We start from the raw sequence: 24,469 nt of genomic DNA on the forward strand, positions 1-24,469 counted from the left end.
TATTGAAAATAATGCTTTATGAATAAGGCTGTGTAATCCTAAAATACTTGTAGCATTAAGTAATAAGCCATTGAGAGAGTCGATTCTTTTTCTCATGTTAGTGAATTATATTTTCTTAAGCCTCAATTCTCATCTGTGCTGAATTAGTGTGGAATTATTCTTAGAATAAATTCTAAATCAGTGACTCCCTCCTCCCTTTCAGATTGCTCAGAGTCCCCAGTGCATCATTATACGATGTTAAACCAGATATGACTAGGTTTTATTCATTGCATTTTAAAGAAGTCATGCAAAATAACTTTTAATAAAACAGGAAGAAGGAATAATATTTGGTTAAATGAAGTGTCACAGTGCTAATTACACACTAAAACCTCCTGTGCCATTCTGTGGAATTTGGTACAAGGGGTGTCTATCAAGAACTCATGTCAAGTACTCAAGTAATAAAAGAACCCAATTTAAAATACCAACCTCATAGCAAGGATTACCAGGAGGACATTATAGCCAGATATCAGGATATTTTATAATTGACACTAAACACTCAAGTTTTATTCAACACATGGTTATTAATCAAGAGCTATGTGTAGGACGCTAAAATTGGTATGGGTGTGGGAGAGCATTACAAAGGTGAATGAGACCTTTCAAGGAACCATAGGGCAGAGGTGTATATCGTCAGGGCTTCTCGAGCTTACATGTGCCTATAGAGCACCTGGGGATCTAATATTGGCAAATTCTGATTTGGTAAGGTCTAGGTTGGAGCCTGAAATTTTTCGTTTCTAAAAGCTTTCAGATGATGAAAATGTTGCAGGTCCAAGGACCATTTTTGAGTAGCAAGATGCATATGTTTAACTATGATATAAGATACAATAGAAGCAGTATGAAGGGCAGAAACAAAATGTTCAGGGAGAACAGAAAAGAAAGTGACCTATTCCAAATGTGGGGATCTAGGATGGTGTCACAAGTGGAATACTTAGTATGTAACAATGATTCCTCAAGCAGGTTTTGGAGGAAACAGCATTCAGCAGCGTGCTAGAGGCACACAGGTCTATAAGTGTTTTGAATCTCAGAGACCAAGAAGGGGTTGGTGCTGCTAAAGAGGAAAGGAGGAAGCTGCTTTGAGGGAAACGAGACTAGAAAACTAGGTTGGGGCAGATGTGCAGAAAACTTTGGTTGCTTCGCTAAGGAATTTGATCTGCATTGTGGTGGGAATGATAAGATCTGTGTTTTCAGAAGATGACTGGCTGTAGGGAGGAAGATGGGTTAGAGCGGGAAAAAGAATTAGAAGCAGGGAGAATAGGAGACATTGCAGAGATGGTGAGATCTTAGATTTAGAGAATGAGGTAGGATTTGGAAAGATAAGTAAATATTTAAGGCAATCTAATTTAAAATTGATGGGAATTGGAAATCCAGGGGAAGCAGGAATGAGAGACAAGTATGAGTTGGAGATGACCTCTTATGCTTTCTAGCTTGAGGACAAAAGAGTGGCCACATCCTTGACAGTAAGGAAAGTGGAAAGAGGGCCAGGTTTTGGGCAGGAGATGGTGGGTTTAGATTTGTACTTGTTCAGCAGGGTATCTGTTCTAGAAGGTAACTAAAAATGCCTTTCTGAAACATGAGAAAGATGGAGGAACATAAATTTGGGAGTCAAGGCAGAGAAGCAATAGCTAAAGCAGTGGATGTAAATAAAATCATCAAGGGAGTTGAATTCAGAGAGAAATAGTAACAAATGTGAAGAAAGGATAGGACTTTAGGGGGCTGCATATATTAACAGGAGGGTCTCATACCCCAAATTTGATCTATTTTTCAGTCCTCTGTATTTTAAATACTATTGGAATTTTTATTAGTAGAAGAATGCATCTTGCATAAAATGTAATTCTTTTTCACTTTCTGCACTGTAATGCTGATTGGTTTTGTAATACAACATTCTTAGTATAAAGAATAAAATATTTAGTATAAAATACTTGTGAAATATGTAATTAGTATTAAAAGTTTATGTCCAGCTACAGTCACATACTTAACAATTGTCATCTTATTTCCTCTGGAGAATTTGTTCATTCTGATTTCTTAAAAACTAAAGTCCATACTTTATTCAGAATTTCTTAATTTTTACCCAATGTCCTTTTTCTCTTCCGAGATCCTGTCCAGGATACCAAATTACATTTAGCCATCATGTTTTCTTAGGCTCCTCTTGGCTGTGACAATTTCTCAGACTTTCCTTATTTTTGATGACCTTGGCAGTTTTGAGAACTGGTCCAGTATTTTGATATCCCTCAGTTGGGATTTGCCTGATGTTTTTCTCATGATTAGGTCGGGGTCATGGGGTTATGGCCTTTGGGAATGAGACCACAGAGATAAAGCATCACTCTCATCACATAATATCCCCGGTATATACTATCAACACGGCTTGTCATTGTTGATGTTAACCTTGATCACCTGGGATTCATTGGGTTTTTCCATTGTAAAGTTATTCTTTTACTTCCCTTTCCATACTGTACCTGTGGAAAGGTGTCGTTATACACAGTTCACTCTGAAGGAGTCGGAAGTTGTGCTTCACCTCTTTGAAGGAGGAGTAACTGCATAAATTATTTGGAGTTTTTCTGCATGGGAGATTTGTCTCTTCATGTTCCAGTTATTTATTTACTCAATCATTTGTTTATATCAGAATGGACTCATGGGTATTTATTTTATGCTTTGAGTTATAATCCAATATTTCTTTACTTATTTTCTTGCTCAAATTGTTTCCGTTTTGATCCTTGGTTCCATGTCCCTTTGATACAGCTCCAAAGTGATTTTGTTTGTTTGTTGTTCTTTTTGGGTTTCTTTTTTTTTTTTTTTTTTTGGTGAGGAATACTGTCCCTGAGCCAACATCCCATGCCAATCTTCCTCCATTTTGTGTGTGGGATGCCGCCATGGCATGGCTTGACAAGTGGTGTGTGAGTCCACTCCTAGGATCCAAACCCAAAAACCCTGGGCCGTGGAAGTGGAGCGTGCAAACCCAACCACCACACCCCCAGGCTGCCCCATGTTTGTTTGTTTCTGAGCTTTTCCTTACTTTCTGTCACTACAGTGCTCTAGACTCATCTTTAATGTTTACTACTCCAGGCCTTGAATCAGCCATTTCTTCAAGGAACTCTGGTTCCTTTTATTGAAGAAAGGTATTAGAAACCAATATCTGGGCAGTAGGAGTAGTCTGATTTTTAAATTGCTGCAGTGTTCATTTCTTTTAAGCTGGCGAGAATTCTAGACATTAGATATTTGGCAAAAATGCAGTGATGAGAGTTTTCTCCCAGACAATAATCTTGAAAGCAGTAAAACTTTAAACACACACACATACAATCACTCAGTTACACTTCAACAGAAGACTACAAAAGTGGCATGCAAACCTTAAGAAAAGTCAATTTGAAAAACCTATGGAAGGAACTTTAGCAAACCTTCTAAAATAAATATGTCTTGAGTTTATTTCATAGGAATAAACTGACCTGTTTCCTTTCCTGCTCTTCTTAATGAAAATTTTTTTCAAAGCAGGAGTTTTTTTAAACTTTTGCAATAGTTTAAGCATAATATTGCTTTCTTGAGTTTATGAGTAGATTAGATGAATTTCAGGAGCTCAGAACTCTTCACAGAAATGATCCCATTGATCTTCACAACCTCTCATAGGGTGGAAAGAGGGTAGATATTAGGAGAGGAAAGCTTGAGCCCTAGTGTGGATTTAGAACATCAAGGGAGAGAATGGTTTAGAATTCCTCTGTGGTGAAACACGAAGTTTTCCTTATCAGCTCTTAAGGGATGTAAAGCCAGAGGCATAACAAGCAACAGCTCATAACCGGGGAAGGAACCAGACTTAGATTTTGTGATCATGTTATATAATTCATTGAAGATCTCAAGGTTCTATACATATATGATTTCTCTTAAAGTGAATTCTGAAAATTGAAATATTCAATCCAATAAAAATCTTCTAAGTGTCTACTGTAATCAGTGTTAGATACAAGAAAGTGAATGCTTTTTGTCCTTAAAGAAAAGCAATGAATAAAATTAGCTATTGGTGCTATGTTATTGTTCTGTAGATCCACCTTATTAAGAGTACAGTTAAGGGAACTGGTTAATGCAACTTGAAAGATTCAGGAAAAGGTATAGGTATTTGCAATGGCTAATTTATATCCAAATAGTCTTGTAGTGGAATCAAGTCTAGAACCTAATTTATCATCAATGAGTTAATACGTTTGTGAATGTAACATCATCTACTAATTCCGGTAAAAGATGGATACAGAGAAAGTAAGACTTTGTTCTTCAATAAGAATCTTATAATCTAGTTGTGCAGAGAAGGATATACAAATGAAGCAGTGAACATATCAAATATCCTCATGCTGTATCATAAAGGGATATTTTGTATTATTTCAAAATTAAGCATTTGGGCTGGCCCCATGGCCAAGTGGTTAAGTTCGTGCACTCTGCTTCAGCGGCCCAGGGTTTTGCCGGTTCGAATCCTGGGTGTGAACATGGCACCGCTCGTCAAGCCATGCTGAGGAGGCATCCCACATGCCACAACTAGAAGGACCCACAACTAAAAATATACAACTATGTACCGGGGGGGCTTTGAGAGGAAAAGGAAAAATAAAATCTTAAAAAAAAAAGTTAAACATCTTCAGTATTTCATGCTAAAAGAAAACAAATTTTAGAAAATCACCCTGGTTGTATCCTCATAGATTAGGATAGTCTAATACTGTGAATAAGTAAATGAGGTTTGGCTTTTGTAGCAATGTAGCCTGAAAGCTCTTGGACAAGTTTATTTTCCAAGCCATACTTAATAAATCCTTTTTGCTTCAATCTAATGTATGTGTTCACAGAAAAGTTTCCCGTAAGTAAAGCACTTGGAATCGGCTATTTTTTTTTTTTTGTAATTTCTTTAAACACAACCAATGGTTAACTTTGCTTTTCTTATGTTTACTTCTCCTCCCTCATCCTTTCTAGTTAAGAACCAAAATATATATTTATGTCCTTTTTTAAAAAGTACCTTAATGTTTTTCTCACTATTCTTCTATTTTTAATTCCTACGAAAGCATTTCAACATGCTGACTTTTTACTGAGTTCTAACTAGTAGTCTGCTGCTCACATTCGGTTATTCATTCATCTATGCATTTAACAAATATGTAATGAAGGCTTCTTACATCCCAGCCATTGTGGTAGGTACTGAGAATACAGCAATGAACGAGAGACAAAGTCCTGTCCTTATGGAGCTTACATCCAAATGGGGAGAGACAGATAATAAACAAATAGGCAAGAAATATATAAGTCTGGCAGATGATGATAAATGCTATGGAGAAAAATAAAGGAGAAATAGACTTAATATTCTTAGGTTTTATACGATGTGGTAGAAAATCGAAGTTGTGATTCCTTGAGAATAAACAACATCTTGTGAACGATGCTATCTCAGAGCTCTCGGCTGTTCTCTGGATTGAATTACTGATTTGGTAGACTTTCTCAATGAGGGAGGCATTTGAGAGTCAGGAAATGATTGTTTGCTTTACGTGGCAGCCTGCCTGTGAGAGACTGGAAATATTCTAAGGCAGCTTCACTCCTTAGGGCAGATGCTGGATTAAAACAAAAACAAGAACAGAAACCTTTAAACATAGCTCTTACTTTTAACAGTGAGATGTTAGCTGGTTTCTGAGAACACTTAGAGAAGGATAAAAACTACAATCAGGGCTATTTCATATCTGCATTCATAAATCTGGACCCTAACAACTCCTTCTAAAATTGTCTTTGGAGTCTTCCTGGTTTCCAGAACAAACACTGTGGAGACATGACAGTGAGCGGTGTTAGCAGCAATTTGGTTTCACAGTTTATGGAGAGACGCCTGTAGATTGTTCATGTTTTTCTGATTTTGAGATGGCAAATGGAACATCTCCATCCTGTTTTCCTAGAACCATGCCCCATGACCTCTCTATTCAAGGGCTTAACGAGCCCAATCCAGGAGCTAGTCCTGCTCTGGCTTCTTTGTGACAGGGAAAGAAATTATTTTAACCATCAAAGAACCTAAGAAAGTTTTGGAGATTTCTTTTTAAAAGTAGGTAGGGGGCAGGTTTATATTTATAGTTCCTGAGTACATGTGCAGTTCATTACTGCCTCCCTTTATATATGAAAATTTAACTTTACCAATGGTATTGCCAATAATGTTTTGGGAAGCGATTGCTCAGCGAGGGTCTAGGAGTGCCTGGTTTACACCTGTTATAGTCGTTTTTTCCTCCAAGCTTCCAAAGGAAAATAGATGCACTGGACAGTAATTGGAAAAATACCAAAGCTAGATAATTCCTCTCTGTCTCAGTTCCCTCTCTTGTATAGTCTGTGTAATAATCATTTCTACCCCACAGTGTTGTTGGAAGTTCTGCATAAATTAATACACATAAGGCATTGAAAGCTAAGTTTCTCTGTTACCTCCCTGTTTTTTGAAGGGATGATGATGTAATAGTTGTGAACATGGCCTCTAGAGCTAGACTTCCCGTATTCACCACTAACTAGATGGCTGACCTTGGGCAAGTTATTTAGCCTTTCTGTGCATTTTAAAAAACAGAATAATCAAATCCAGTGGGGTCCTTATTGTGTGGACTAAATGGATTCATAGAAATCCTTGGAACAGTCCCTTGCATATTATAAATGTTCAAGAACCCCTAGCTGTTGACATCATTACTGCTCCTACTACTACTATCACTACTTCTTCTACTTATGTACTAGTGTGGCTGTGGCACCCAAATCCTAGTGTAGGATTCTAAAGAGCTAGGCTGAATCACATAAAGGTCCGCTTTCCCTTATGCCAGCCAAACCTAAGAAGCCACCACCAAAATTGGCCAGGGCCTGCTTTGCCTGCTTTTTCCCAAATCCAAATCTGATTTCTCAGCTGTTAGACCCTAATGTCAACCTTCTGAGGGTGGAAGAAATCGAGTAAGACCAACACTAAGAATGTTTGCCCCAAAGCCGAGAAAGAGCCTGTCCTAGGCCAATTATAATTGTGGCAACAGCCCTGAGACAGGCTCCGTGTGGAAAAGAGTCCAAAGAGAGAGTGTGAACAAGAGAGAGATGAGGGCAGGCCCACCTAGAAGTGGAACCTGGGCCACTTTAGCAATCCAACTGGAGAGAAGAGACATAAGTGAAAAAGATGGCCACAGGTCACGCTTGATTTTTCCAGGCTTCTGAGAGAATGAAGAACTCTAAGAGACCACATTTCAGTCCTTGCTAACTTTAACATAGCTAATAAAATGTCTTTGGAGTTGAAGTGACCTTACTCAACCTTGTGGGAGAGCACGGCCAAATCTGGATATCAAACGGTATGTTCAGACATCCTTTTAAGACCAACTGACCACGTATCAATTTGCTTAGAGTCATCTCAACAAAACCAATTTACCTAATGAACAAGTCTGATTCATTAAAAGCTAAAACATGGAACATCAGCTTGCTGAATGAGCAATTCATGGAAAACTGACACATCAGTGTTTCACCAGGTCTAGGGCTGTTTGCTGCTACTAGTGGCAGAGCCCATTCAGAGTTAGGACCAGGCATGGCCACTTATGGCAAACTGGAGAACATGTGGGAAGCTGTAGTCAGCTCCAGCCGGTGGCTGCCTTGTAGGATACGGACCTCCTGTTACCAGAGCTTCCAAGTTTTCAAATGAGGGCTGAAATCTGGATGTTTATGTGAATTGTACTGGCATTTGCATTTTGTCAAATACTTAAAATTAAAAACAAAAACAAAACAAACACTGTGCAGGCCAAGTGCACCCCATATGTGGGCTTGACTCTCCCTGTGTGCCTGTAGTTTGCAATCTCTGCTATACACCCTGGGCATTTGCTTACTAAACACTCGTGATTTCAACCAGCTCAGCCTGGCCTCAAAGCTCCATAATATATAGTAATTTGTAATTTTGCTGAGGCACAAATTTGCATCCCAAATGCTCCAAGGTTGACTTCTGAATGTGATTTACTTAGCTAGGAGTGTGTTTTGTTCTCTGCCCAGTTTCTACATTTCAATGTGGCTTTTGGGCTTTTCAAAACCAAGTTTGAGTACATAGTACCTCTTGTGAAACAAATAAAGATTTTTCTATAAAAAGGGCTGTGGGAGTGGTGAGAGCAAGTTGACTTCTAAGGCTGGAGATAGAAATGAAGAGAAAATGAAAAGGTCTACTAAATATTTAACCAGAAAACAGGGGTTTGGAAGTTTGAGGTAGAATTCAGGGAAGATAAAAGGAATTTTGAGTGGAAACAATTAGCGTTTTTCAGGCCATAGTAGCAAGAATTAGGCACGAAGTATATGAGAAGATCATTTGAAATTTTCAGTTATACTTGATGTTCAGGGGAAATGTATGTGCTATAGAGTTTTTTGAAATATTAATTTTTAATTTAAAATATTAATTAAATATTTTTGAGAGATGAGGGGTTACCCTTATGAATGTCAGGAAACTGTGTGATATGCTTTATAAGTTATCCTCAATTCTTTTTAATGTTTAGGTTCTTCAAATAGATTGCTAAGGGCAGTGACTGTCTGCTCTTTTTTTTTTGCTATTTACTTTTGTATTTCTAGTACAATGTTCTGCTCATAGAAGGTTCTTAGTAAATCGAATGCTTTGAATTATTTAAACATGTCTTCCACTTTTAAACATTTATGGCTTAAATATATATTTTTTTCTATCAAATCTCAAAATTATGTATGTGCCTTGGGTAGTCAAGGGAGCCTGCCTCAGACTTGGAGGAATATAAAACGTACTCTGTTTTTAACACCCAAACAATACAGTCTGTGATTTGAAATTCTCTCTTTGCGTATCTTTATCTTCTTAAAATATTTAGCTGCATATATTATAACAGAAGGTTGCTTCTAGGGTTTTAATGTTTCCTGGGCTAGAAATAATATCGAATGAAAGTCTTTGTGTTTTCACACTGAATCCGTATCAAAAGATTTTGGCTGAAAATGCCAGATACACATTTAAAATAAAGAACTGGCATCATCATAGAGTATTTGGTTTTGACTGTAGGAATCATTTGTAGTTTCCTTGAAAGTGAGGGTGCGTGAAACAGAGTAGACCCTTGAAGCCTAAGGCCTGATGGCTCTTACATGGAGCGATTTCTCCCACCCACAACCTGCCTGCATCGTTTCTCCTTGTCCCTCTGAACTATTGTGCTATCTTCGAGCATCTTGCGATACATCAAGCAAACAGAGAAACTCAATAGCTCAGATGTTAACTTGAGTTCAGTTGTCTGAATCCTTTTGTTCAGCAGAGAGGTTTGCCTTCTAACAACAGGACAATTACGGAGAAACCAATAGCTCAGACAGCACAGGGCTTGTCAAATGGAAAAGAACTTGATTAGTGGGGAGTGAAATTTTCTTTACTAATTGTCGTAGATTACTCTTTTGTATCGATCTTTTTTCAATCTTCCCTGCCATAAGGCCTTTCTTTGACAGCATTATGCTCTCAAGTGAGAAATTCTTCTGGGAAATTTTTAAAAGACAGGCTTTGGAAAGATTTGTTATTTTCTAGCTTTCTAGAAGCCATTAATACCTAGGGAGATGACTTGTGAGGTCTGCCATAAATAGTTACTTGAAGGAACATTATCTCAAGATTGCTCAACAAAAGATGCATGTGTACAGAAATTGCTTAATTCTTTTTTAACTGGATTTCCATCCGAGATGGGGGTAGTTTCTCAAGTAATACCAATTCTTTTATCCATTGCTTAGTGTTCTTTTCTGGTTATTTTTGAGATACCTATTTCTATATCCTCTCTGACATAATGTGTTTACTACCCTATCATGGGCTAGTTATTCATTCATTCATTTAACAAATAATTATAAGGTACCAGGGCTGGCCCAGTGGCGTAGTGGTTAAGTTCGCGTGCTCCACTTCAGTGGCCTGGGATTTGCAGGTTCGGATCTTGGTCATGGACCTACACACTGCTCATCAAGCCATGCTGTGGTGGTGTCCCACATGCAAAATAGGAGATTGGCACAGATGTTAGTTCAGGGCCAATCTTCCTCACAAAAAGAAAAAAAAAAAACAAAGGAAAAAAATTATTATAAGGTACCAATTACATGCAAGGCACGTTGATAAAAATTTATATAAATAAATCAAAGAGAATAAGGGAAAATAAACCCATGTATACACACAAATGTTAATTTTAAAGTGTTTGAATATTGCGTAAGAATGTACTCTTCTGAGATTATTTTGACAAGTTACTAGGAGTTTTTGGCACAGAGCTTTGCCCTTGGTGAAGTAGCTGAAATGTCCTTTGCTATGGTCCATGTTATACTCTGTATTTTAAACTCAACTCTGCTGTTTACAACTAGACCACAAATTCCTTTTAGACAAAACCTGTCTTGTAAATTTTTCATTGAATTTTATTTTCTGTCCTCCACAACTTTTTCTCTGTAAGAATTCATATAAAAGTATATTCAATGTTTAAGATCTGTGAATAGTAATGGTAATGGTGATACCGAAGCCCAGAACAAAATATTTGGTAGTTTGACTTCTTATCATTATTTGATTTCACTGCTATCTCCTATCTTAAAAGACTTTATAATCTTCTTTTCTCCCAGTCTCCAAATAAGACTATAACTTTACAAAATTAGTGACTTGAAACATTCTAATTTTAGTCTTTCAAAGGAATTTTATGATATCACTTCAAATAATTGAATTTTCCCAAGGATACAAATACTATATATAAAAATGTTAGGTCTGGTAAATTTAAAAAGTTAATTTTAGTTACTTTGAATGCTGACTTTTATTTTTTAATTTTTATTTTTGGTGAGGAAGATTGGCCCTGAGCTAACATCTGTTAACATCTGTTGCCAATCTTCCTCCTTTTGCTTGAGGAAGATTGTCGTTGAGCTAACACCTGTCGCAACCTTCCTCTATTTTGTATGTGGGATGCTGCCACAGCATGGCTTGATGTGTGGTGTGTAGGTCCGTTCCCAGGATCTGAGCCTGTAAACTGCAGGATACCGAAGTGGAGCATGTAAACTTAACCACTAAGCCACCTGGCCAGCCCCTGACTTTTCTTTTAAAAATATCCAAAATCATTGTTACTTGTCTTTTAGGATTTAAATAATTATATTTTTTAATCTGAAGAAGTAAATCATGTCTTTAAAAGATCTGACAAAAATTATTTGTTTTTCAATACTCTTTTGCTATTAGGTGATTTGGGCTCTTGGGATCTGCTCATTTGCCTGTCTTCTAGGAAAACTGGTGGAAAACCCTGCATATCCAAGGAGGACATCTGCCAGTTAGGTTTACATCAAAAGGTAAATGTTCTTTTTCAAAATGTGCACAGATTTTATCAGCCCTATTGACACCAGTATTTTTTGGTCTATTATGTTAAAAAAAGCAGTCTTGGAAAATAGGAACTATTACATCTTAGGAGAAATTTCCAGTGCTCATGCTTATACACTTTACCATAAAATGGTCGCCATTTTTTGTTGATAGGATCCCCCTCAACTTCAGCAGTTAACAATAAGGACCCAGTTTTACCCAATAGGACCTAAAAATTGATCTAGAAGTCTCTAGCCTATGGATTGTTCCTTACCCTAGCCACATATTCATTCAAAGTAGCAAAGCCTCTATTTTCTAGATCAGTGTTTTGACTTTTTCAAACTTCACCTGGTATCCCGAATTACAATAAAATTTATATAATTTCTTATTAACTTTTAAAATTGACATCCAATATTTACTATTTTGTGTGAACTTTTATAAATGCTTTTATAAAAGTTAACTAAAAATTATCAAATGCCTATAGTGTGCTAGTCACTGTGCTGGAAAATTTACAAATGCTCTATTTTTGATACCTATAACAAGTGTGAGAAGTGTCAAAACCAATAGTTATTTTTCAGTAGTAAAAGAGTTTTTAGTAGCAACCCTGATCATCTGCTATTTCTACAATTGACAGTCTGGATAACTCCTTCCTCCTTCTAACTCTTCACTCCCCTGGCCTTTGGGCTGAGCACTTTCTTTTGGTTCCTCTTGCATGTCTTTGGCCATTCCTTCAGTTTTCTTGACACCCACCTTTCCTTTGCCCAGTCTTTAAATGCGTGTGTTCCCCAATACGACTCTCAAACTTTCAACTACCATTTGTCATGGATGATTCCCAAATCTACATCTAAAGTTCAAAGCACTTTCCCAGGCTTTGGGCTTGCATATGTAACCACCTGTTGAACATCTCCCTTTATATGTCACGCAGATGCTTCAAACTCAACATGGAGAAGACGAACTCGTGTTTTCCCCAGTAAATTCACTGCTCCTCTTGCGTTCAGATGCTCCACAGAACTTCCGTTCTGTTGGTCATAAGCTTGATCAACTACTCTGTCACCTCCTAAGATAGAAATCTGGCCTTCACCTTGAGCTCTTCCTCTCCCTTGTCATCTGCCTTCTATCAATCACCAACACTAAGGAATTTAACTCCTAAATATTTCTCGAATATCTGTACTTACTACCTTTATTCCAGTCGGACAATCACCATATCTTACCAGGACTATGGCTGAATTCTCCTCACTGATTTTTCTGAAGCAAGTATTTTACCCCTGAAATCCATCCTGCTCATGGTTATCAGAGTGACAAATATGAAATGCTGAACTAAACTGGTTACTCATGTGCTTAAAATCTTGAATGGGTTCTCATCAACTGTAGAATAAAGTCTACAAGATTTCCTGTGTGTCTCAGTCAGCCTCCCAGTAGGAAACAAATGCTATACTCAAAAGAGTTTAATTGAAGAAAAACTAATGAAAGAGCTCTCTACAGAGGTTTTGGCAGGACAAGAGAAACAAAAAAGATTAGGGACATCAGAGACCAGCAACATCATGAGAGTTTACTGCCTTCAGTCTGAAGAAGGATATGTAGAAGAAATGGTGTAGCAAAACCTAATGAGAGCTGGAGCCAGGAAGGAGAGGTCGCTGGAAAGGAGCTATAAACTTAGGAGAATGTAGGCATTGCCAAATCGTAGCCCTGCAGAGAGGAAGTTGGGAAGGTAAGTATTCAATCTCTCTCTATTCCTGCTCTTCGTTCTCCTGCCAAGACCTCCTATTGGTGCCAGGCACCATTCTACGTGCTTACTTATTAATTTATGTTCGTTCTTTACATATGAGGAGACAGAAGCACAAGGAGGTTAAGAAAATTCCCTAAGGCCTCATAGCTAATAAATGAAGCAACCAGGCTTCAAATCAGGAAGTCTGACTTCAAATTCAGTTTTCTTAGCCATATTACTATAGAATCTTTGAAAATAAATATTTAGCTACTGCACTTACAGCCTATTCTAATGAATATTCTTAAAGAATACATAAATATTAAACAATACATGTTGGATAACTATCACTTTGGAGCCCGAATAATTTGAAGTTTTATGAGCCATGACTTATTTATGTAAACATAAATATTCCAAACAGAAGTTGCTTCAAATTTCTTGGGAAAGTTGTAGTATTGTCAATGATCTAAGAATGAACAAAGAAAGGGCACCTGCTCAAATTAGTAAGATTACTAATCACATCAGAGCTTTGGAACAAAAGTGCTTAATGAAAATGATCATAAGATCTGTTCTAGAAAATGAATGGCCAGGAGTTTGTCTATTCAGGAGGAGAGTAATGTAAATTTAAAACTGTATTGGTCCATGTGATGCTGAAAGTGACGTGAGGTCCAGTATTTGGGGTAACGTTAAGGTTAATAACTGGGGCTCTATCTTACCTGTAATGGACGGGTTGTAGTGTTTCAAGAGCAGAGGGATTCCTTTCTAGCTCTAACTGTTTGTAGGACTAGCAGTTCCTCAACCAGGATGCCGGTTTAGTACTTGCAGCCTTGAGAACTACTGAAATGGCTCTTGTTTTAAAGCATGCTAGGACATTTTCAGGTGCATATGATGGAATGATAATTGCACATGAGAGACATGGGGGATAAGAAGACTGTTTTTTTTCTTTGATTAGCTGGTTCTTTTATTGTCATTAATTCTCTTCCTTATGGATGATACTGAACAGCTTCCAGAGAAGGTCTCATTTTTGATAAAATAAAAGATATGTACATCTGTGCATATATAATGAAAAAAAAGGAGCAGTTCCCTTAGATACAATGTGAAGTATATGTCACTCTCAATGCTCATGACTGACTAAAAAAATTTTATTCCTTGGATGCTTTCTTACACTTTATAAATACTCCAAACTAAAATGTCTACTCCTTTTAATGAGTTAATGTTATTACTGTAGTTTTATTTTTTGATTTACAAATGCTTTCCAAATATTTATAATTAATATTATACTGATGCTCTTATTAGTGAAATATGTCTCAAAATAAGAATGATTTTTTTTACTTTTGCTTCTGACATTATGTAATAAAAACAATTTAGATGCAGATTACCACAAGTTAGGATTGTAGAATGTACTTTGGGATTGAAATCTTTTTAAATGTACATTTTCTTTCTCCCAATTTGATCTCAGAAATAGCCCAGGGATCAAATATCATTATTATTTTTTATATGCACTCTAATCCTTAGAAAGATGTGAAAAGTTTTAGGCCAAGAAAAACAGCAGTCTATAAAACACACACACATATGTATGTATATTAAGCATTCAAATCGAATACAAAATTCCTATATAAAATTGGTATATAAAAGACCATTTGGGTGATAATGATATGTCAGAGTAGATTCATTAAGTATAACAAATGTACAGCTCTGGTGGGGGATGTTGATAATGGAGGAGACTGTGCATATGTGGGGGTAGTGGGTATATGGGAAATTTCTGGACCTTCCGCTCAATTTTATTGTGACCCTAAAATTAACCTAAAACTGAAAAAATAAAGCCTGTTAAAAAAAATTATTGCAATGTCAAACTGGAGAAGCTCATCCTATAAAAGCCAGCTATTCCAAGTTAAAATTTCTTTGATGATATTCTGCTCGATAATCATGCAAATCTTATATATTTTATGATGCACATAAAAATAAGAATGAAAAGCACTAGGATATAAAAGAGCATTATTAGGTTTGACAATTAAAAAGTTAAAGCATGTGTAACACAGTTGATTTACCATATCTGTATGACCCACAGCCCTTGAATGTGTTTATTTGTGCTGAGTTATTCAGTTTAACTGCCTAGTTTGGTGCTCAGTTCCATAGTAGAACGGGGATGATATTTCTGATGTCATGTGTCATCACAGTTTTATCATCTGTTGCAACTCTGTGAATTCCAAAGATGTGCTTTGGAGGAAAGAGCACAGGAAAAGGTCATTGGATGGAGGATGGGGAAACAGGAGGCGGGAGGATGAGAGCAGTTACTTCCCTTGGCTTGGCTCTGGTTTTATGAAGCAAGTGCTTTGTTGATCCTGAGTCAGGTCATCTTTCTGATCCAAGGTCTTGCCTGAAAAGTCATCTCTCTGATAAGACACAGCAACCTTCCCTTTTGTGTGAAACCCGTGCAAGCTGTACACTTCTTTGCAGCATCTACAGAAATTCTTCTGGCTCATTACTTCAGTTATTGTTATCCATTTTACCAAGACTCTTCTAGTCCTTTCAGTGTGTGGAGGATGGGACAGCATAACCAGGATGCTGTAAGCATCTGCAATGACAGCACATTTGCTCTGAGCCCTTCAAGAAGTGGGAGAAGGTTTTAAACTGGACCTGCATCAGTACATAGCCTTAATGTCACTTACCTAATGCTGGTTCTCTTTCTGGGTCCTTCTATTATTAAAGATTCTATTTAATCAATAGCAACTGAGTGATTTTGCCTTGTCAGGGGGAAAATGGTTCAAGTTTATTGACTTTTGAAGCTTTTCATAGTCTAATTTAGAAGAGTTCCTTGTGCACTATCTTAAAAAGAACACAACTCCAAACCTCTGTTATGGATTCCCTGTACTTTTGCAGTATTCTGTCCCTTCCTTCCAGCCTATTTTAGGAATTTTTAATGGAAAACTTCAGGACTTGATGAAAGCTTTTCTTCTTTTCCCACATTTAGCCTCTGAACTTTCTCACTCTTGAGTTTAAGAAACGTAGACATCCCTAAAATCTAAAGTGCACCAGACTTAGAGTCTTTTCTCAATTCCCAGCTCAGTAAGGATGTAAGTGACTCAGACTTTGGTGTCTTTGTAGACATTCAAAATGGAGTATTTAGGAATGTTGCTAGTGCTGATTCACAAGAGTGAGTTCTGCTGAAGCGCAGGCTTCATTCATACATGACCTGGGCAGAAGTTTACTGTTTGCTGAATAAATTAATAGAGTTAAGAAGATTGCAAGTGTTGGAGAATATTTAATCAATGCACTGTTTCAAAGCACTTATATGAATCATTTTTTTAAAACTACAACTTATGATTGAATTGCTGAATTGATAAAATCTTAGAGCAGAAGTGGAACGTAGAGACTAAAGGCTCTAAATGCATTATTTTACAAATGGAGAAGTTGAAAAAGAGAAGCAAAGTGATGTGCTCAAGGTTACGATTCTGTTAAGTGCCAGCAGTGAGACTACAACCTGTTTCTGGTTCCCTCTCTTCTCCAACTGCAGCTGAGTTCTGTTTATCTCGTCATGCCAGTAGGACACAGTGGAGAAGCTATAATACTTCATTAGTTTAGAGTAATCACTTAGTTTAGTTCTAAACAATTAGTTTAGAGTAATTTGAAAATAATCAAAAGTGCTCAAAAATGCTTCTGATTTTCAAGCCTATTTACACTGATCTCTTTCTGTTGGTTTTAACAAGGCTTTACCATATTTGGTATTATTTTGGAGAGTTAGTTGATAATAGCCAATTAATCAACCTGTATATTCAGAAGAGGAGAGAGTTAAGCTTGTTTGTATCTTTTCTCTACTTTATAAGTTAAAATCTATATTTGAATTTATGATAACATTTATGAAGCTTTCTAACAACAAATTTTTGTTGAAATAGTTTTGTGGTGACTGGATTTTATATTTGGATGCAATAATGCCTTTCAGTATGAAGTGAAGATTATATATGAAGTTTTGAAACAGGTTTAGCACTAAATTTCCGCTAAATATCTATGTGATTCAAATCACTGAGGGTCTTTGCAACTTTGGAGTTTACTTGACTTTGAGGTTATGTTTAGTGCTATTTTTTTTCCAAAGCAAAATTTGCAACTATCAAGTTATTTGTGGTACTCTATTTGCCATAAGAACATAAGTATTTCCTTTTATTCCTAGCAAATGTCATGGTTTTGAAATATATTGAAGTTTTCAAAATATTCCCAAATATTTTGAAGATTTCTAAGAACAAGTTTTTATTTTATGCTATCAAATGAGCCACGTTATTTTTCTGGATTTGAATGTTGGCTTGCAGAGATTTGAAAGTATGGCGTGGATGGTGTAGACAGTACTTCACATCCATGCCCTCTGGGTTTTTTGGGTTTCTTTGCCTTTAGCATTCTTGGATGCCTAACTCACTAGAATCTTTTTCTTTCCTTTCAGGTAAACATATTACCAGAAGTGCAGCATCAACTTTGCAGAAAGGAAGGATTATGTCAAATAATTAGGAGATTTCCAGGTAATCTTTAGTTTGCTTCCTTATACACAAATGAGTGAGCTATGTAGGCTTCGTCAGCAGACACCAACTAATGAAACCTCAGATCAGCATATTTAGCTCCTTTGTCTCTCAATTCCACTATCACAAATCTTCCAGAATCCACAAGGTTTTGCCAATGGGAAGACTTTGATAGTAAGGAATACAAGCATGACACTGATATTCTTTCTTTTGGTTTTGCCCCCTAACTTTCTAGATGAATGTTCCTTGTCTTCCTTTGTGTTTGTCTTTAAAATAATTGCTGTTTTATTTGGAAAACAATTATTGAAGTATTCTTAATTATATCAAACTTGAGGTTTTTAAAAAATATATTTCTTCATGATTAGTTGAATCTGATAGTAACAGATTTGTTGCTTCTATCTGAAATCCTCTCAATTTGACTGCATATTTAAGACAGAATACTGGAGGAGTAAATTCTATGTCTTGACAATATTAGAAATTTGGGACAAAAAGTGACCATCTCCAGTTTCCTCATAGATTCCCAGAGTGGGAAAAAACCATCAGATGGTATATGGCTCTTCATGGATGAAATTATAGCCTGCTTTAAAACCCATCAGGGAAAGGGTTCCTCAAATGTCTTGTTTAAAACCCATTTGATATTTAATAGCTTATGGCCCTAGAAAGTATTTCACTATATAATTAAAATTTGGATCTGCAAAGCTTTAATTCTGTTTTGTGTGTGTGTGTATGTGTCCTAGTGGAATCAGAAACATGATATCTTAACCCATCAGCTTTTCCATAGGATTTCTACTTCCACACCAACATAAACCACATTGGCATGTGTCATTATAAAGACTGTAGTCTCCTACTGTCATTTACCAAGGATTAAAATAAAATAAAATAAAAATGAATCAGCAATTAAACTTTCAATTTAAGATTCTCGTCTAAAATAAATCAGAGACATAAACCTGGTTTTGTAGTTATTGTTTTACCACAATTGTAACTGACTCCATACCTCTAAATTTTGTTTTTGTTTTTTGTAAATGTCAGCTGGGTAGTTTTTTATTTTACAAAAAAAAGTAATGTTTTTGTGAGGAGCAAGTAAAAAATTATTTTTCATTAATACGTTATTAATATCTATAAATCCAGTTAAGGCAATTTGAAAAAAAATTTGTTTATGTTTTGAATAGAACCTACATATTTTTAAGTTTGTTTTTCTTTGTTGCTCTTTACATTTCCACATGGTTGACTCAGAACATTGTTTCGTTGGCATTGGAGCTAGCAGAATAGAGTCACAGGAGTGAAAGACCGTTGATAGCCAGAAATGGATTACCGGTTTAAAAAATTCCCCAAAAAGTTTTGGATAAGTTTCAATTTTATATTTTGCTTCCATAAAATTGTAAAGTTTTTTTATGTCTCCTTTTGCTTCAAACATTTTTTATTCTCAAGAACATCTATAAGTTCTAGACATCTGGAGTCCTTTCTCCACTCTGGGTAGTGTGTTAATTTTCTATTTATCTGTATGACCGATAAGATAGTTTTACAGGATATACGCCCTTTTAAGCGGAATTATTTCTCCCGTCATGTTATCTTTTTCTAGCTGACAATTTCTTAGATGTGTAGCTTTAAAGGACTATGTCTCAGCATTATTTTATGATTTAAGCTTTTAAACAATAGCTTTTGTTGTAGACTTTTGTTAGGAATATATAGTGTATAATATAAACTCAGTATTCACGAGATCAAAACATTTTATTTATTGTGAATACTGAATATTTAATTTTGCATACAGATTAGATAGCAACATGTCAGTATCTAAGTATATAGTACTATTAAAAAGGTAAGATAGTAAAAGTAAGCATAATACTAAATAATTTAGGCATTTTATTTAAAGCCAAAATGGCCGTGTCATTTTAAGCTATGTTTCATCTGTAGGTAGGCAAAACGCAAATTTTGAAACTAGAGATTTTAGCTCTGCCCCCTGATAGCTATATGACTTAACTTCAGGCTGCTGTTGGTTTTTACTTTTGGTTTTTAATCTATAAAATGAAGTTAATGAGAGTCATTTCATAGATTTAATTTTGAAAATAAAGTAGAGTCTATAAGTGTGTGTATAATTGTGTGTATATAATTTGATTTGAAGAATAAAGAATATTATATATTATGCCTAACACATAATACTCACAAAATCATAACTGGATCATCCTAGATTCGAAACATCAAGCAACAGACCTCTCAATACCTAATATTTTCTCTCTGTATATGATTGACTCTTACTATGATTTTATGTTTCTGTCAAAAACCGTGAATGGTCTGAGATTTCATTCTGCTTCCAACCTCACAAGTCAGCCTCCCACAGTTTCATGGGTGCTGGCAGAAGACATGAGACTTCTGGGTCAGAGACAAAGGACTTTATTATTTACAGCAATAGCAGTAGGCGGACTATCAGCATTTGCACCTGTTCACTGAATCCCAGTTCCCACAGGGTGATGTGAAGAGAGCTAGGTGACACTTGTATACTTGCAAACTTAGTGGTTTGCAGTTCAGGAGAGGAACTCTGAGCTTAGGGAGTTTGAATATTTTATAATGAGCAGTGAGCATGCCTACCCTTTGCCCCAGAGGGAGACATTATTTTTGTTATAGTGGCCAAAACCTTCCCTTTGCTCTGGAGTGAGGCACCATCTCTATCTTTCAAGGCTATCTGCTATATAAATATCCTTGAAAACATAATTCAAAACAAAGATGGTCAGTGCCTCTGTTTGCAAAATGTGCAGAAATATAAAAGATGCCTGGAGAAGTGTCTATCGACAGTTTCAGAGAAGAATGCTTGACAAGGTCTAGCTGTGAAGCTTCTCAGTGTATAATTCTGAGCAAGATTTAAAGCCTAATTATGCTTTAGTATTGTTATCTATAAAAATACATTTGGCAATGATCAGTAATGCTGAGAATCCATGATTCCACTGTGCCGTTTTCCCATAGAGACACGTGCCCCAGGTTTTATCTTAAGCAGTAGGTAAAGACAGGGATGCTAAGAAAGGAAGGGTGATCATGCTGGTAAATGTGGTTGAAACCCTGCGAGTGTGGCAGGACAAAGAGTTTGGGCCGGATGTAAAGGAGTGTTTGAAGACAGCATGTAAGACTAACACAGTCTGTTCTGTTCCATAGCCAAACAGAGTGTACCTGCCATTAGACTTGTGACTCACATTGAAAGGAACAAATCCATGGAATTTTTACTGGCTAGCACGAAGATTTATTTTTATCTTGCCATTTAATGCTTTACCTTTTGACAAAAAAAGTTTCATAATTTTTAGTTGGCCCAGACATGTTGCCAGTGTTTTTTGTTGCCTTTTATTGTTTGTTTTTTTGATAAAAAAAAGATTTCTTTCCCATATTTGAAGTATAAGTACAAATCATAACATCAGAGAACTGTTTTACTTGGGTAGTGAGTTGTTGTTCGTTCTTTTTTATGCAGCATCACCATCCAAGAAGTCCTAGTTAGGAGTGTGCCAAATTTTTGGCAATTACTCATTCTTTCCATAGTTTTATCTTAGCTCTGAGCACTAGCTTTCATGTGAAGTTTGAAATGTACCCACACTTGTACTCAAAGATAGTATTTTGAACATTTTAGCTCTGTCTTCATTTTTTTAGTAACATGAGAATACATAAAGAAAAAGGGAGACTATAGATGAAATTTAATCTTTTGTTGTATCTAAGCAAGACTGGACTTTAAAAGATTATAGATATTTACTATCAAATATAAAACATAGCTTTAAAATAACATAATTGAAATTATTATTTTGTTGTTGTTGTTTAAAGATTGGCACCTGAGCTAATATCTATTGTCAATCTTCTTCTTTTTTTTTCTTCTTCTTCTCCTTAAACCCCTCCAGTACATAGTTGTATATTCTAGTTGTGAGTGCCTCTGGTTGTGATAGGTGGGATGCCGCCTCAGCTTGGCCTGATGAGTGGTGCCATGTCCACGCCCAGGATGTAAACCAGCGAAACCCTGGACCCCTGAAGCGGAGTGGGCGAACTTAACCACTCGGCCACAGCACCTGCCCCTGAAATTATTTTTAAACATTGACCAATAATAGTTTTTATCTCATGTGACACTGATGATTGTTTTTAATATTCTGGGTCTAAAAGTTCCTATTTAGCATACGATATCAGTGAAATATTGTCAGGGAATCCAGTAGCCTAAGTGGAATTTAAACAAAGCAACATGGAAATTGTCAATGCTTAATACCATTTGAGTATTTTTGTAGTTTTCATTCTTTTCCTCCCCTCTGCTACAACTTGGAGGAATGCTCTCCTTCCAACAAGAGTACAAGAAATGGAAACATTCCCAGTATTAAAAAGGATTTGAGACACATCTGTAGGAGGCAATCAGGTAAACTTTCCAATAGGCTAAAGTTTGCCTGTTCTCTGTGCCCTCCAATGCTGACGCTCCCTCTCTGTGTCTTCTGTGTGCACCTTCATGCTTCTATCTTCCCGAGACTTCCACTTCCTGTCCCACACATGATTATATCCTTTATGCAAAACATTCTTTCCCCAAGGAAAACTCTCATCTCTTTAGTATGACTGACTTCAGCTGGGTAATCATAGAAAGTAAGCTGATGGAACTAATTCAGACTAAATTATACCCTCACCCCGGTCATAAGCCTCTTAAATGTATTTGCATTTTTATAAAAGAAGCTTGAAAACCCAATGAATTTCTAATTGGTAGAATTTCTGGAAGTGCCTTCAAGTTCCCATTCAGTTCATCAACAAGCCATCCACTCCCAAAGCTTAACCAAACCCATCTACTTTTCTACATCTCTACCATGACCAGCCAAGTCTAAGTCAACATTCTCTCATACCCTTCCCACTTCCTTTCTTGTCCCTGAAAAATCCAGTCCATTATGGAGACTGAAGCCAGAGTGCTCTTTTCTTCCATCCCTTTCATCAATAAAACAAGTTTGTTAGGCCTGCTCACAGCAATCTGTCTAGGGACCAAACATTGAGGCCCGGATAACTAGTTCTCTGATGCCCTGACTTGATCCAGGGTTAGATTTTATTTAGAATAGAAGTCACACACCCAAATGTTTACAGGGGCTTGGCATGTGACATAACAAATTCATAACAAATTTAGAAGCTTGAGAGGCCAGATAAGCTGCCTATTTCAGTATTTGGTCTGTTGTCAAATTGATAGACTCTTTAACATAAGCCATTTGGTCTCCGAGAAGAGGAGAGGAGTTGAAGACACAGGAAAGTACAAGGTAGCACCATGTGACATCATGCAGATATACCTCAGCAATGTTGCAATGTTGGAATTTAAAGAAAGGTCCCTCATGTTTCTCATTCCTGTAAAATTGACTTAGCACTAAGATTCAGATCAGACCTCTTTATCCCCACACATCTCTGTGCCTCTTCCCCTAGATACATCTTTGCTTTTCCCTAAACCCTTGGTAATTCCAGCTTCCATTTCCCTCAAAACAAAACAATAACTATGCTAATCCCTGAGGACAAGGAAGCTGGATTTTCTGCTAAAACCTTGAACTCTGGAGTTGGGAGGGATTATCAACATCTCTTTGCTACTTATTATTATTATCTACCAACTATCCTGATCATTCAACAGTTTCAATAAGAAAATTATCACCTGGGTTAACTTCTTCCTCTTCACGTCAAATCTGCCGTGATTCTTGTTAAAGTGATGTCCATACAGTTGACCTTTCATCATCCTAACCTCACAGCTCTTTGATCTCATTAGATCCATGGCCTTCATTTCTCATCAACTTCACCCTCCCACTTCTGTAGCCTTGCTCGGCAGCTTGCATCATGCAGAACTACTCCGGCCTGGAACCTCAGATGACACTTTGGTACTCTCTCTTAATTCTGCTACTTTCTCCAAGTCCATCAGCCACTTTTGGTCATAATTTCTTTCCTGCCAAGCCTGGATCTCTTGGTCTGCCATTTGCAGTATTTCCGTCCAAGCACCTGCAACATTCGTATTTTTCCACCACACCAGCCCTTAAGCCACCAATTATAGAAAAACTCCTACACTCTTATTTCTCTGCTTCTACACAAAAAACACTGGAGAAAATCACACAAGTTTGCTGTTCTCTCTTCCGAGTATGTCTTCCTCACTCGCTAAAATGGAAAAAGCATACTGCTCCTGCAGTTGTCAGCTCTACCACCACCACCAACACAACTACCTAGTAGCCCCTCAAGCAACCTCTTCTAATTTCACCCTAAAATTCTTATGAAAATACATATATTAAAAAGTTTAATAACTATTTCTAGCACTTGCAATACAGAAGAATGTAGCAGGAATTTCCGTGCATTCTAAGGCTGATAGAAGCAGAATGGGGGGCTGGCTCCATGGCCGAGTGGTTAAAGTTCACACGCTCCGCTGCGGCGGCCCAGGGTTCGGATCCTGGGCATGGACATGGCACCGCTCGTCAGGCCACGTTGAGGTGGCATCCCACATCCCACAACTAGAAGGACCTGCAACTAAGATATACAACTGTGTATGTGGGTGGGGGTTGGAGAGATAAAGCAGAAAAAAAAAAAAAGATTGGCAACAGTTGTTAGCTCAGGTGCCAATCCTTTAAAAAAAAAAAGGAAGATTGGCAACAGTTATTAGCCCAAGTGCTAATCTTTAAAAAAAAAAAAAGCAGCAGCAGAATGGGCTGATGGTTTGCATGTGGTTTGTAATAGCATGTCTCTCTACAGTTTTAACCAGCCATCGATTGAGCTGGAAGACAAGTTAGACACCAGGAAACGGAGCTTAATCTGTCATTCAACTGTAGATTTCAGAAAAGTCAAGTGGTGAGCCAAGGACACATTCCTTCCAAATTGAATATACAGTAGTTACCCCTTATCCACAGTTTTGCTTTCCAAGGTCTTAGTTAACCACAGTTAACCATGGTCTGAAAATATTAAATGGAAAATTCCAGATATAATTCATAAGTTTTAAATTTCATGTTGTTCTGAGTAGCATGATGAAATTTTGTGCTGTCCTGCTCCATC

The 24,469-nt window shown here is 36.9% G+C and overlaps 1 protein-coding gene across 4 annotated transcripts in view; it reads left to right on the forward strand.

The window, feature by feature from the left end:
- The window catches only part of CPED1 (cadherin like and PC-esterase domain containing 1), a 272,074-nt gene that overhangs the window by 44,268 nt on the left and 203,337 nt on the right, over positions 1–24,469 (forward strand). For all 4 annotated transcript variants that reach the window (XM_070512455.1, XM_070512448.1, XM_070512440.1 and 1 more), the window contains 2 exons: positions 11,165–11,271; positions 17,410–17,485. In XM_070512455.1, coding sequence (XP_070368556.1) covers positions 11,165–11,271; positions 17,410–17,485 — 183 coding nt within the window. The remainder of the gene's footprint in view (positions 1–11,164; positions 11,272–17,409; positions 17,486–24,469) is intronic.

The sequence above is a fragment of the Equus asinus genome, chromosome 1, assembly GCF_041296235.1.
Source record: "Equus asinus isolate D_3611 breed Donkey chromosome 1, EquAss-T2T_v2, whole genome shotgun sequence".
NCBI lineage: Eukaryota > Metazoa > Chordata > Mammalia > Perissodactyla > Equidae > Equus > Equus asinus.